Source organism: Nyctibius grandis, chromosome Z (assembly GCF_013368605.1).
Source record: "Nyctibius grandis isolate bNycGra1 chromosome Z, bNycGra1.pri, whole genome shotgun sequence".
Classification (NCBI taxonomy): domain Eukaryota; kingdom Metazoa; phylum Chordata; class Aves; order Nyctibiiformes; family Nyctibiidae; genus Nyctibius; species Nyctibius grandis.
Genome location: NC_090695.1, coordinates 98526498 through 98538773, shown reverse-complemented (window position 1 = coordinate 98538773; position 12276 = coordinate 98526498). Strand labels below are relative to the sequence as shown.

The 12276-nt window shown below is 57.8% G+C and overlaps 1 protein-coding gene across 1 annotated transcript; it reads right to left on the bottom strand.

The window, feature by feature from the left end:
* Positions 1-3268: 3268 nt before the first annotated feature.
* NPW (neuropeptide W) lies at positions 3269-5202 on the bottom strand. The gene is given in 3 exon segments (XM_068424099.1): positions 3269-3636; positions 4826-4866; positions 4869-5202. Coding segments are annotated over 3 exon segments (534 nt in total). The 3' UTR covers positions 3269-3477.
* Between the last annotated feature and the right edge of the window lie 7074 nt (positions 5203-12276).

The window sequence follows — 12276 nt, the reverse complement described above, 5'->3', positions numbered from 1 at the left end:
CCCCTAGAAGAGACAAAATGTCACTCGTGGCAGCAGTCAAACCACCCAGGTAACCCAGCTGCAGAGGGACTTGCTCCTGCAGAGGCTGGTGCTGGCACAGCTCAGCTCCGGTGCCGGTGCCACACCGGGGTGCCACTGTGCCTGCCGCAGCAAGGACGTGAATGGAAGAGCAGCACTGAGCCCTCCGGCTGGGTCTGGGGCCACCTGTCCCCTGGGAGCACCCGTCCCCAGCAGCACCCATCCCTCAGACCACCCATCCCTGGGAGCACCCATCCCCGGGAGCACCCATCCCTGACAGCAGCCATTCCCAGCAGCACCCACCCCCAGCAGCACCTGTCCCCAGAAGCACCCATCCCCAGCAGCACCTGTCCCCAGAAGCACCCATCCCCAGCAGCACCCATTCCCAGGAACACCCATCCCCAGCAGCACCCATCCCTGGCAGCACCCATTCCCAGGAACACCCACCCTGGGCGAGGTTGGCAGCAGAGCAGCACTTGTGAGCACGTCCGCAGAAGTGCCAGCGCGGCGGAGGGGACCTCCCCGGGCAGGCATGCACCCATGGGTCCCTGCCAGCAGGAAGCGGCAGAAGCACCTCGAAAGGCTCTTGCAGGGCTGGAGGTGGATGGAGATGCCACCCCAGCACCCAGGGGACCCCGCAAGGGCTGGGACCGTTCCTGCAGCATCTTCTTGGCACGAGCAGAAGGGCTGGGACATCCCCAGGGACCTTCGCTGGCCCCTGAGGTGTTTGCAGCTCTTGGTGGGGTTCGGGGAGCACAGCTGGATTAGGGGGGTGCTTCTCATGCATGGGTGCCTGTAGCCCAGCGTCTCACCACCCAGGAGGGGGTGAAGGGGGGCTGGAGGGGACCCTGAGAGGACATTTGATCTTCACTGCACCACCAGCCCCTCCTGTGCCGGACCCCGCAGTGTGTGGGGATGTCCCTGGGAGTGGGGGGCTGTGGGCACGTCCCCAGGAGAGGGGGGCTGTCCCCATCGGGCACGGGGGTCCGGCAGGATGCCCAGGAGCGGGCAGGGCCGGGCAGCACAGGCAGGGCAGCTCCAGCACGGGCCACCTCCACTCCCGTGGCACATGCCCACTGCAGGTGAGTGGCTCCCCAAATACAGCCCTGCGTACAGTCAGCACGGGGAGGCAGGAGCTGGCACAGCCCTCGGGATGCCTCGGGGGACACTTGGGGTGGGAGCGTGGGGTCCACAGGAGGGTCCTGATCCAGCATTTCCCCTCGAGCACCCTGGGAATAGCCCCGGGTGCTGCAGCTCGGCCGGGGAGGTCTCTGCCTGGGTCTCTGAGCTGCTGCCACCTTATCAGCGCTGGGGACAGCTTGGAAACAGGCGCAGCAGCAGGCACAGCGATACCGGTATCTCCTGCTCTCTGCACCTCCTGCCCCGCTATCTCCAGCCTGGGGCAGCAGCAGGGGGAAGGTGTGGACAGCCTGGTGGGACGGGACAGGATGAGACCCCCGGCAGACCCCAGCTCAGCGCTGCGTCCCGCAGCCCGGGGCTCCCCACGGGGATGTTTGGGGCCATCACAAGGACCGTCCAGGGTACCCAGCAGTGCCCAAGGGCTTTCCATCCCCAGCCACCACCGCACCCAACTGGGACCACCCGCCGGAGAGGGGCTGGGACCCGGCCTGGCTCAGCCCCGGCCGCTGCATCCCGGCGGGGTGAGCAACAGCTTCTGGGCAGAGCCCACGACGGAGGAAATTCCTTGGGGAGTTTTCTTCCTCCTGGTGCTCGCAGGGGCCCTGCAGCCATTGTGTGTGCGTGGGCCAGCCCTGGTGTGAGCTCATGCCGGCTCCCCAAGGCTGCCGGTTCCTGCCCCAGACACTGCCCTGCCCAAAGCCCCCGGCCTCGGAGTGCCCGGCGGCCTCGGTGGATGCTGCTGGTCCCCCGGGAGAGGCCGGGGAGCCGGGAAGGAAAAGGAGCCGCCCTGGGCTCAGGCTGGGTTGGGGTGGGACATCTTCCTGCCTGCTGCAGCCCCTGGGGTTCGCCCGCCTCTTGGACTGGAAGAAAACGCACCCACTGGTGCGGCGGGCTGGGTACTGGGGCACCCCGGTTGGGAAAGCCTCGCTGCCTCGGCCAGCCCCGGCTCCACCAGCGGTGCTGGGTCTGCAGAGCTCCCAGGCAGCACCTCAGGATGGACCTGGACCAGGGCAGGACCCATAGGTGCTGCACGGGGACACAGAGCCCGGGAGCAGCCCCATCCCTGGGCTGCCCCAATCCACAGCTACGAGACGGGCTTTAGCCCAGAGCTCCCATCCCCTCCCGGGCCCTTGGTCTTGGCCAGGGCTGTGCAGACAGAGGGGCACCCATGGGGGCATCTCCCCACTCTGCAAGGGTGCAGGGACGGGGACGTGGTGGCAGGGCTCATCCTCACCCCTGTTGCAGCTCCCCAGCCCTCCCCAGCCCCAGCATCGGTGTGGCCATGAGCTGGCATGGCAAAGCCACCCGGGTGCCACTGCCCTCCCGGCACCCCTCAACCCTGCCCACCGCCCCACAGCCTCAGTGATGTGGTGCAACATGGTCGGAGGGAAGGGAACCCCTGGGGCTGCATTTCAGCTTGGGGCATCCACGGGGGCCAGGACAGAGGGTCTCCGTGGTCCAAGTCGCGGGGTTCCCGTGGTCTGGGCACGCAGACCCTGGAGCGAGGGGGACGGGAGACAGACCGTGGGGAGCACCGTGTCCCCTCGTGCCCAGCCTTTTAGAAGGGATTAGATGAACATCCATCAGGGATGCTGGGTCCTGCCCCGAGGCAGGAGGGGTAATTAAACACCTTCTTAGACTTTCTTCCATCTTATTGGGCTGTTGGCCCCCGGGGAAGGCGCAGACCTCTGCTCACTGGGGAGAAGGGAGACGGGACATGGAGGAGAAACCGGTTGGGAACAAACTGGGAGAGACATATATAAAATTAATCTCTAAGCAGGCAAATAGACAACCAGAGCAGTGAGGACTCGCAGAGCTTTTGTTCAGCCCAGTCCTGGAAAGCTTTCTAACTTTATCATCTTAAATGACACTTAGCCTGGCAGTAACTCCCCGGCGGGCAGTAAAAGAGATTTACTGTAAAGCTGCAGAAGAAACTGTGTCAAGAAGTTAAATCATGTCAGAAAAATCTGGGAGTGACCCGACCGCTGCAGTGCCTGCCCTGTGCCGAGCTGTACCAAGTTTTGCTTTAAACAGAAAAACAAACCCACAACAGCACAGTGAAGCCAAAGCTTCCTTTGATCATTTCTCATTTTAATGAGGGCAGGTCCCTAGGAAGCAAACAGTACGTGTTTGTATCATATTGCAAACAAGCCAGTACAGAAATCTAAAAAAAATAAACAAAAATAAATATCTTCCCTGTTTATTTCTCCCCAAAGTTTATAGCACAAGGTTGACCTGAAAACAAGATGAATTTACCACTGCGTCTGGACAGCGGCCACGAAAAATCAGATGTTTTGGAATGCGATTGTCTGTGTGGTGTCAGAGAGGACCGAGGACCAGGAGAGCCGCTGGTGGGACTCTTGCTCGCCAGCCAGGGTGAACGGTTCCCACCTCGGGCACTCGAGGCTCCTCCGGCGCTTGAAGCATCTCTGCTGAGCCCCTTCCACGGATCAGGGCCGCGTCTCCAACGGGGAGAAGCTGAAAGGAGAAAAGGGGCCAGGTTATTTCCGAGCCTCACCTGAGCGTGTGGCTGCGCACCCGAGTCCCACCACCACCTCCCTCCCCACGTGGGATCGCGTTTCCCCTCTTAAACCACCACTGCACTCGTGATATTCATGAAATATCTCCCTCCGTGGGCTCAGATCCGACCCGTGGGGACTGCAGCCCCCTTTCTGCTGCTGTGCAGGCAGACAAAGCCCGTGGAAATCCTGCTGTGAAATCAGAGGGATGCGCACACGTGCGCAGGTCCAGAGCCCCAGCCGCGGTACCGGGACCACTCTGCCCACGCACAGCCAGGCTGCAGGAGGTAACGGGACAGCACAGACCTAACGTGGGGCTGAGCTGACCTGTCTGGGCTTTCCCAAAGACACGCTAATCCCAGATTTCCTCCAAAAAAAAAAGGAAGGCGGGGAGGAATACCGCTCCGTGGTCCAGCAGCTGATCCAACAGCTAAAAGGCTCCGTGGGTTTCAGCTGGATGTTGGCTCCAGCTTTACATAAGAGGAAAGAGATTTAACGTCTGGCACCAGCCCTGAGCCAGTCCTACGCAGCCTGGCTGAGCTCCTTTTTCTGCCCCAAAGCCACAGCGCGGTTCCTCCAAACGCGTCCCACGGGAGAGGAACAACTGTCCCCACCTCCCGTCCCTCTTGGCCGGGTGCAACAAACCTGGTGCTTCGAGTTTAAAAATGCGGCAAGACTCAACTCGTGCAGTCACACTCACGCAGCGGTGACGGGGCTGCAAACCCCCCCGGACCCGGGCTGTCCCGCGGGGTCACGGCTCCCCTCGCTCCCCCACACCCTCCCGGCGCAGCCAGGGCTGGGGTGCGGAAGGTGGTGCGGGTGTCGGGGGGCAGCTCCCCACATCGGGGTGATGCCATGGGGCAGCCCAGCTCTCTGCTTGGGGCACCCCGAAACCCCGGTGCCTGCAGGATGGGAGACCGCAGCAAGGCTCCGTGCACCGCCGGTACCCGGTGAACCCCCCCCAAGGCTCCGTGCACCCCCGGTACCCGGTGAAACCCCCCCAGCACCCCAGGGTGCCGCAGAGAGACCGCAGCAACACTCCTGCACCCCAGGCACGGCTGACACCCCCCAGCACCCCGGGGCGCCGGTGACCCTCCCGGTTCCCACCGCCCCCCGCCCGCCCGTCGGGGCCCCGGGACCGGGATTACCTGAGCTCCGCGGGGCGCGGGCGGGGGCCGGGCGGGGCCGATCGGGGGCTGCCCCAGCCCCATCCCCGCCGGAGCAGGCGCTGCAGGAGGCGGCCGGGGCCCGGCGGCGGCGGCGGGGGGGTGTCCCCGGCGGGGCGGCCCGGGGGCGGCGGGGTGTCCCCGGCGGCGGGTGCCCCGGGGCGGCGCGGGGGCTCGGCCGGTAGCTCCCGGCGCCAGAGGTACGGGGAGCGGCGGACGCCCATGAGCAGCCCCGAGGCTCGCCCCACCGTGTGGTACCGGGGGCTGGCGACGTGCTTGTACCAGGCGCCCGCCGGCAGCATCAGCCCCAGCAGCACCAGGGCCCCCCAGGCGCCCCCCGACAGCTGCCCCCTCGCCATGGCTGGGCAGGGTGCGGGCAGGGGTGCGGGCAGGGGTGCACCCCGTCCCCGGGCACCCCAGCGAAGGCTGCCCCGCGCCCGCGCCCCGCCGGTTTATAGCGCCGTCGGGAGGGGCACCCCGCAGCTCCGCCCCGGCAGCCCCCCGCCGCCAGCCCCGGCCCCCCGCCCTCCCTCTGCAACCGCCCCCCTCCCCGGGACGCCGGCATCCTCCGCACGGCCCCGAGCACCCCTCCCATCCTTGAGCATCCCCCCGCAGCCCTGAGCATCCCCTTTGTCCCCCCGAGCATCCCCCCCGGCAGCCCCGCGCAGCCCCGAGCATCCCTGAGCATCCTCTTCACAACCCTGAGCATCCTCTTCACGACCCCAGCAACCTCCCCGTGGTCCCCGTTGCAACTCCGAGTATCTTCCCCGCGGCCCTAAGCACCCCCCCCCGCAGCACTGAGCATCCCCCTGCAGCCCCACAAACCTCCCCCCAGCCCCACATCCTCCCTGGCCCCCTGGGACCTGCTCGACAGCAGCAGGATTTATGGCTGGGGGGAGAGATGTCATGAACTGACCACAAGTGAGGACCTTCAGAGGGGACCTGCACCCCCCTCCATTCAGGTATGACCCCCAGCCTCACTGCCTAGAGAGAGACTGAGAGAGAACACGCTCTGGGCGAACTGTGTAAGAACAAATTACAGTGATTTTCAGCAAAATTCATCCCGAGTTGGGTACCGGACGGAGGTGGGCGACACAAACTGGAGCCCTGCTCTGGTTACCTGCCTCGGCGCAGAGATGATGCTGGTGCTGGGGGGGAGCAGCGGGCCCACACGTGTCCCAGGGAGCGTGGCCGTCACCGTCCTGCTGTGCAGAGCTCGGCTGGCTCACCTCCACCTCCGTAGCACCCACGAAGTGGTGAGGCCTGGGTTTCGCTCCCATCTCGCTCAGCTCACACTAACACCCCACCCATGATTCAGGGGTCCTGGTGCCCATGAACTTGCCTCCGCGCAGGTCAGAGTCACAACTGCTTAAGAGGTGCAAAGCGATGGGAAGAGATGAGACACCGAACCTGGTCGGGGGGCCCAGACGGCTGCTGTGCTCGTGCACAGCTCAGCCCCCCTCAATGCCACCCCCGGCATCACTGCCCTTGGTCGCTTTGCCCTCGCAGTTTAGACTGACCAGCTGCCTGCCTACCCCAACAGCGACCTTGGAGAGTAACTCCTGATCTTCTCTCTCTTCTTCAGGAAAAATAAGATGACCCAGGAGACACATACCTGATTCCCATGGGACACCTGCCAACTTGTCGTCCTCTCACCGAAGCCTCCTGCCTTCAGAACCCAAAGAAATCACAGGACTTGGTATCTCCAGCCCCTGCCAGCACTCCCTGGGGCCACTTAGCAAACGGGAGGACTGGGAATCGGTACCACGATCCCTGATGCCTCCTGCTGAGAGCTACTTCATGTGGCTTGAAAACTTCAAGTTTTCAAGACCATTTGCAGTAGCTTCATCAGGCTGCTTCCCTTCCTCTTCTGCAACTCAGTTAAACAGGATATTAGTGTGAATTTTGCCATTCCAGTCAGGTGACTTTTTCCCCCAGACTCCTTAATAAACCAAGCAGGTCAAATTTATGCTCATCAGGGAGCAGTTCCAGTTCCTCTTGTTTATTAGCCAAGTTCTCGGCTTTATACACTGAACTATGACTAAATAATTTCTTTTTTTTCAGGCCACACAGTAACTTGATTAATTTTATCCTCAGCATCTTGCATGCTCCTCTGTGCCCGTTACTCCTTGTTGATGTTACTTGAACATGCTCCCAAGGAATCTGGCCAGCCTGCTTCCCCCCATCGGGCTCCCCAGCTCTCCCCAGCATCCATCCAGCCCCATCTTCTCCCACCCAGCAAGCCCACGTTCCCAGCAGTGAAGCTTTCGCCATCAGCCCAGCGCGCACACATCGGCGTTTCGTGACCCTCTGCTCGGGCACGGGGATGTGTTTGCACATTCAAGCAGGAGACAGACCCGTGCTGGGGAGCCCTGGGTGCGTGGGAGCAGGTTCTGCTCCTCTCGGCCAAGTAACAACCTCCTTGGAACCAGCCCCTTGGCTGGGCAGGGACTGGGGGGACGAGGGAAGTGCAAAGCAGCAGTAAGACATGGGGAGGTGTCAGAGGGTCGGTGCCTCACGATTTTCCTCTTCTGGGAAGGCTGGGAGCGAGTGAGATTCCCAGTTGGCAAGAAGGGCATCACGGCCTTTTCCCAGGCAGAGTGCTGGGAGTTACGACTCGTTTCTGTTCACAAACAGGACCCAGAGAGTCCAACTCACCCAAGGCCCAACTTCTTGGAAGCACCCAGGCTTACGGTAAGGACAGAGCCGGGCTCCCATCTCCCACCGAGCAGAGCACTGACGGGTGGGCTATTTTTGTCACCCTTTGAGTGCTCTGGACATTACGAACGGCCTCACCGCTCTCATGTTTTAATAGAGCCATTAATGAATGGCACCGGTACAGCACACAGACCATCACATCGCGTCCCTCCCTGGTCACCCAACCCCAGTTCACAACGGAACGCGCGCTGCCAGGTTTACTTCACTCAATACAAAGCCATTATACTTCCTTCTCCCCCCAAGAGACGGATCGATCCTGCACGGCCTGATGCTCAGCCTGAGGCAGAGGCTTGTTCCTACCTCTGCCCCCCCTTCCCCAGCAAACGGGCGGTTTTAGCAGCTTACACTTCGCTGCAGCAACGCACCAGCGTGGGCTCAACCCTCCCACTCAGCACTGGAAGATTTTCTCATTCCTAGATGGGTCTGAAGTGTCTTTTACGTGTATTTTTGGCATAACTTGAATAACTTGTCACGCCGATAAACTGCAGAAACCGATCTGAACTCTTCCTTCCCAGTGCCTTGAACGACTCCTGCGTTGTGTCTACGAGGCACTTGGAGACCCTTCACGCTGACGCAGTCACGCTCCGGGTCTCGAGCAGAGTTCACGTTTCCTCTCCCAAGTATTTTTAAATATCTTTCGAATGAAACATCTGACAAGCAATTTGTCTTCTATTTATATTCTAAGTAGCTAAAATACAATTTTAGGATGCCTGTTCCCCTCACAGAAGCTGATGCTCCCGCCAACGCTGTAGCACGTCAGCGGACACATCGCACCCTGCTCCTCCGAGGTGATCTTCGTGCCAGGAACTCCCCCGGAGGCACAAAATCCGGGTTCTTCTTGGTAGATAAAAAGCTTTTGAACAAATCCTGGCTCCTGTGGAAGTTTTCTACAGACTCCTGTGAAATTAAGATTTCAGCCTTTCGGGTCACTTCTATAAGCTGCCGGTGCTTGGGTTCACCCGAGCAGAGTCCAGCTAATCTCAAACCCTTCTGAAAACCCCACTTTTATGTTTTCACTTAATAAACACAATTATTAGCTCCAGCATCACACTTACCAACCACACAGACACTGAGCCGAGGCTTTTCTCAGCTACCCCTGTGCTCAGACGAACCCTTAAAGGTGTTATTCCACATTTGTTGAGGCTCGATGGGATCTACATTTTCTAGATTCCACATTTGTTGAGGGCAATGGGATCTAACCCTATGGCTCTGCTGCTGAAAGGATTTAAGGTCTTTTTCTTTTATTTTGGAACAAAATTAATCTTTTTCTAAGAGGAAGACTCTGCTGTTGGAAGGGTCCTGGCTCCTGGTCACCAAGGAGGCAGCTGCAGCGGCTGCAGCTCCCCGTCCCGCTGGGTGCTCGGGCTCTCCAGGGTCTCCTCAGCTGGACCAGCCATCTCTACCACAGCTCTAAGCTGAGATGAACCAGGGTTTCAGCCTGAAAAACTGCCCACCTGGGAGGCGAGGGGGGTGAGCAGCCGGAGGTATCACGTCTTCAACCCCTGCAATAAACCCAGCTGAGCTCTCTTGTCAGAGCCCTGACTCTACCCGATTTAATGCCTGGTGTGCTCTCGCCTCCCACCACACACATTACTGCAACCATTCAGGGTTTGTGGCTTTTGAGAATGATCTAAATGAATTTGATGTCCCAGAAAGAGGCACTTGAAAAATAAACCGGTGTGGTTTAATGATAGCATTTTCCACATTTTTATTATAATGACTCTGGTGTTTATTGGAAGGTTAGAGACTCAGCCGAGCACGAAAACAAAGCAATTGAGGAGGCCAGCCCTGTGACGGGGTCTCTGGCACGCTTGGTCATTAATGCTCATTCTATACATGACACTTCTTGGCCATTTGGTCTCTCCAGCATCTCCCCGTGGGAGTGTGATGAGAGGATGGAGGCGACATCATTTTGGATGAGAAGCCTCACGCAGCCTGGTACAGAGCCTGCCTCCTCCTCCGCCTGCGGAGCACTCTGCAAGCTCCCCCCGCCTCTGTTAATTGTGATCATCCTGGGTTTCACGTTGGGAAACTGAGGCCCAGAGAGTTCAAGTGAGTTGCCAAAGACCACACAAGCGAATGGCAGGTGGTAACGGAGCCTCCTGCTCCGAGGTCCTTCGCCTCTGCCTTCCCACACAGGGCACAGGTTTGCCTCGGAGAGACGGGCACAAAACAGCCAGAAGAGGCTGCGCTGCCATGAAATCTGCCGGAGGCACAACAAATAGCAAAGGAGCTGAGCTCAGAGGCTGCACCAGGGATGTGTTTTGCTGCCCATCCCCTACCAGGCAGCTCCATGCTCACCCTGCGCCGGTGCCGAGCCCGGTGCTGCTGCAGGCACCCGTCCTTCGGGTAAGGTTTGAAGCTCAGGACCTGAGCGACCTGGTACGGAAGATCTCACCTGAAAAGGTGAACGTGAGAAATACCCCGCCTGGCAGCGCAGGAGGTCAGTGGTGTGGGTCCCCACCGCTCCATCGCTGCCTGAACGCCGAATTTCTGCTCTTCACCCTTCACCTACTCTCCCAGATTCCCATCCCTGCTGCCTCCCGCATTACTTCAACCCGGGAGTGAGTGAAGGCTTAATGGCAAGAAAAAAAATATTCCCACACACGTGGCTCTGTAAACCCCGCTGCTTTCCAACACCCAGCCCGCTGCTGAATCAGGAGGGTGCTGTGCTCTGGAGCGGGGATGAGCCGCTCAGCGAGCGGGACCCAAGCAGGCTCAGTCCCTCGGGTCCCGCAGTGACAGCACCCCAGGCAGATACTCCCAGGAATAACAACCTTTGCCATTTTCTTGCATCTAGAGTGTGTCCTCGGGTAATAAATTCAGATTATGGAGCGATTCCTTTCACCAGTGATTCAGAACACGCTGATTAAATGCTATTTCTTTGTTCCTCTGAAATAAAGGAACTGTGGCTGATACAAACAAATTACGATTTCAAACTGTGAGGCAAGACGCACCTTGACTCCACGATGAAGCTGCTGCACATTTTGGTGGCTCTGAAAAGAAAGAGGAAACAACAAGTGGCGTTTCCTAATGTTGCAGATCTTCTTATTAAAGTGCACTAAATTAATTATTTTACTCCAACGAAACAACTAATTCCTCCCTATTTTTAGACTCACGTGCTATTTTAAGAGATTTTTTTTTCCAGGGTCCACTTAAATGGAAGTTAAACAGCAAGCAGTGAAGTCTCCAAAGGACAATAAACTATCTCAAATTACTTTGCTAATGGAACAAAGAGTACTGTAAATGTCACACACGATATAACAAGAGCGGTAGAAACCTTTACATGAAACAATGGATCCATTAGCACTAAGTTAAAAAAACAAACCACAGTCTCACGCTACTTTTGCATCGTTCATGGAGCCAAACTTGTTTGTTCCCTCGAATCCTGCAGCTTGAGCTCACAACACGGCATCCAGCTCGCTAATCACACACACTCTCAAGGCATCGATCATTTAGATTTCAAAGCCCTTTATAGACACTAATTAAACCCCATCGCACCCAGCTGAGTCGGTGGAATTATTTCTGCTTAAAACTGAGGTACGGAGAGGGAATAACTGAATCACTGGTTGGAGACCCAAACTGAACGGAGGTGCCGTCCTCTGCCCGACCCACCCAACCCCACGGAGCGGTCCTCGCCTATCCGAGTTAATGAAGTTGTCCATCACCTTACAAGCTACAGGCATGATCCTTCACTTCTTACGTGACTCATCAACTTGAGATGAGGCTACTTGGGTGAAAGGATGAACTGCCAGGAACCGCCGCATCACCCACCAGCCAGCCCTGTGCTTTGCCTATTTTGCCTCCAACATCTGCGGTTGGCAGAATATTGAGAGAGTCTCTAAACATCTCAAGGGCTGAAGCGATGTCATCACAGAGTGATTTGGACACGACGTAACACCACCAAAGAATCATGATGAAGAAGCCACGGGGATGTGGCATGACAGGGTCGCCTTAGGAAAGCAGCAGGGAAGCAGCAAAGACAAAAATACGAAATGCAGGTAAAAGAGCAGGGAAAAAAGATGCCATCAAAGGGCTGTCTCTAATGCAAGCAGATTTCTCAGCCCCCTCCAGTCCATGATTCAGTCTTTCTCCTGGAAGTAATTTACAGTAACGAAAGCAAGCTAATACCCAGATGTGTGAAGGGCAGAGTATATTTGGCTCTGATCTGAAGCATGTTTACTGTAAGGAGGAAGAGTTGTGAGATGAATCTTTTCTCTGACATCTCTGAGCTCTCTTAACCAAATCCCACGCAACCCTGGAGTGCTCTCCTATTTTCTTGAAATTTAATTAAGTGAGACTATATTGTACACACAATTATATATATGTGAGATAATTGGAGCAGAAGGCTCTAAGGCATGGAGACGAGAATAAAATTTGTCTTCCAGCAAATTGGCACAGGTGGAGTGTGTTTTGCTTGGCATGGATTAAGAGATGTATTTGTAAAACCCTCTGAGATACCAAAAAGGAGGCGCACTAGCTGCTCTGTTCCCGGACCAGCACTACAACTAGAGTTAAATTTGCTACCACTGTGTTGCAAGAAGCATGATGCTACAAGAAGCCCAACGGCCCATGCTGACCACATGCAATTCTTACTGCCGTTTATGCAGTCCCCGTGGGTGTGGGATTGACACCCCCCAAAATCTAGCACCAGACAAAAAAAAAGTCAAATTATGCAGAGCAGAGTGGTCGGGCTGGCAGTGCACCAGATGGGG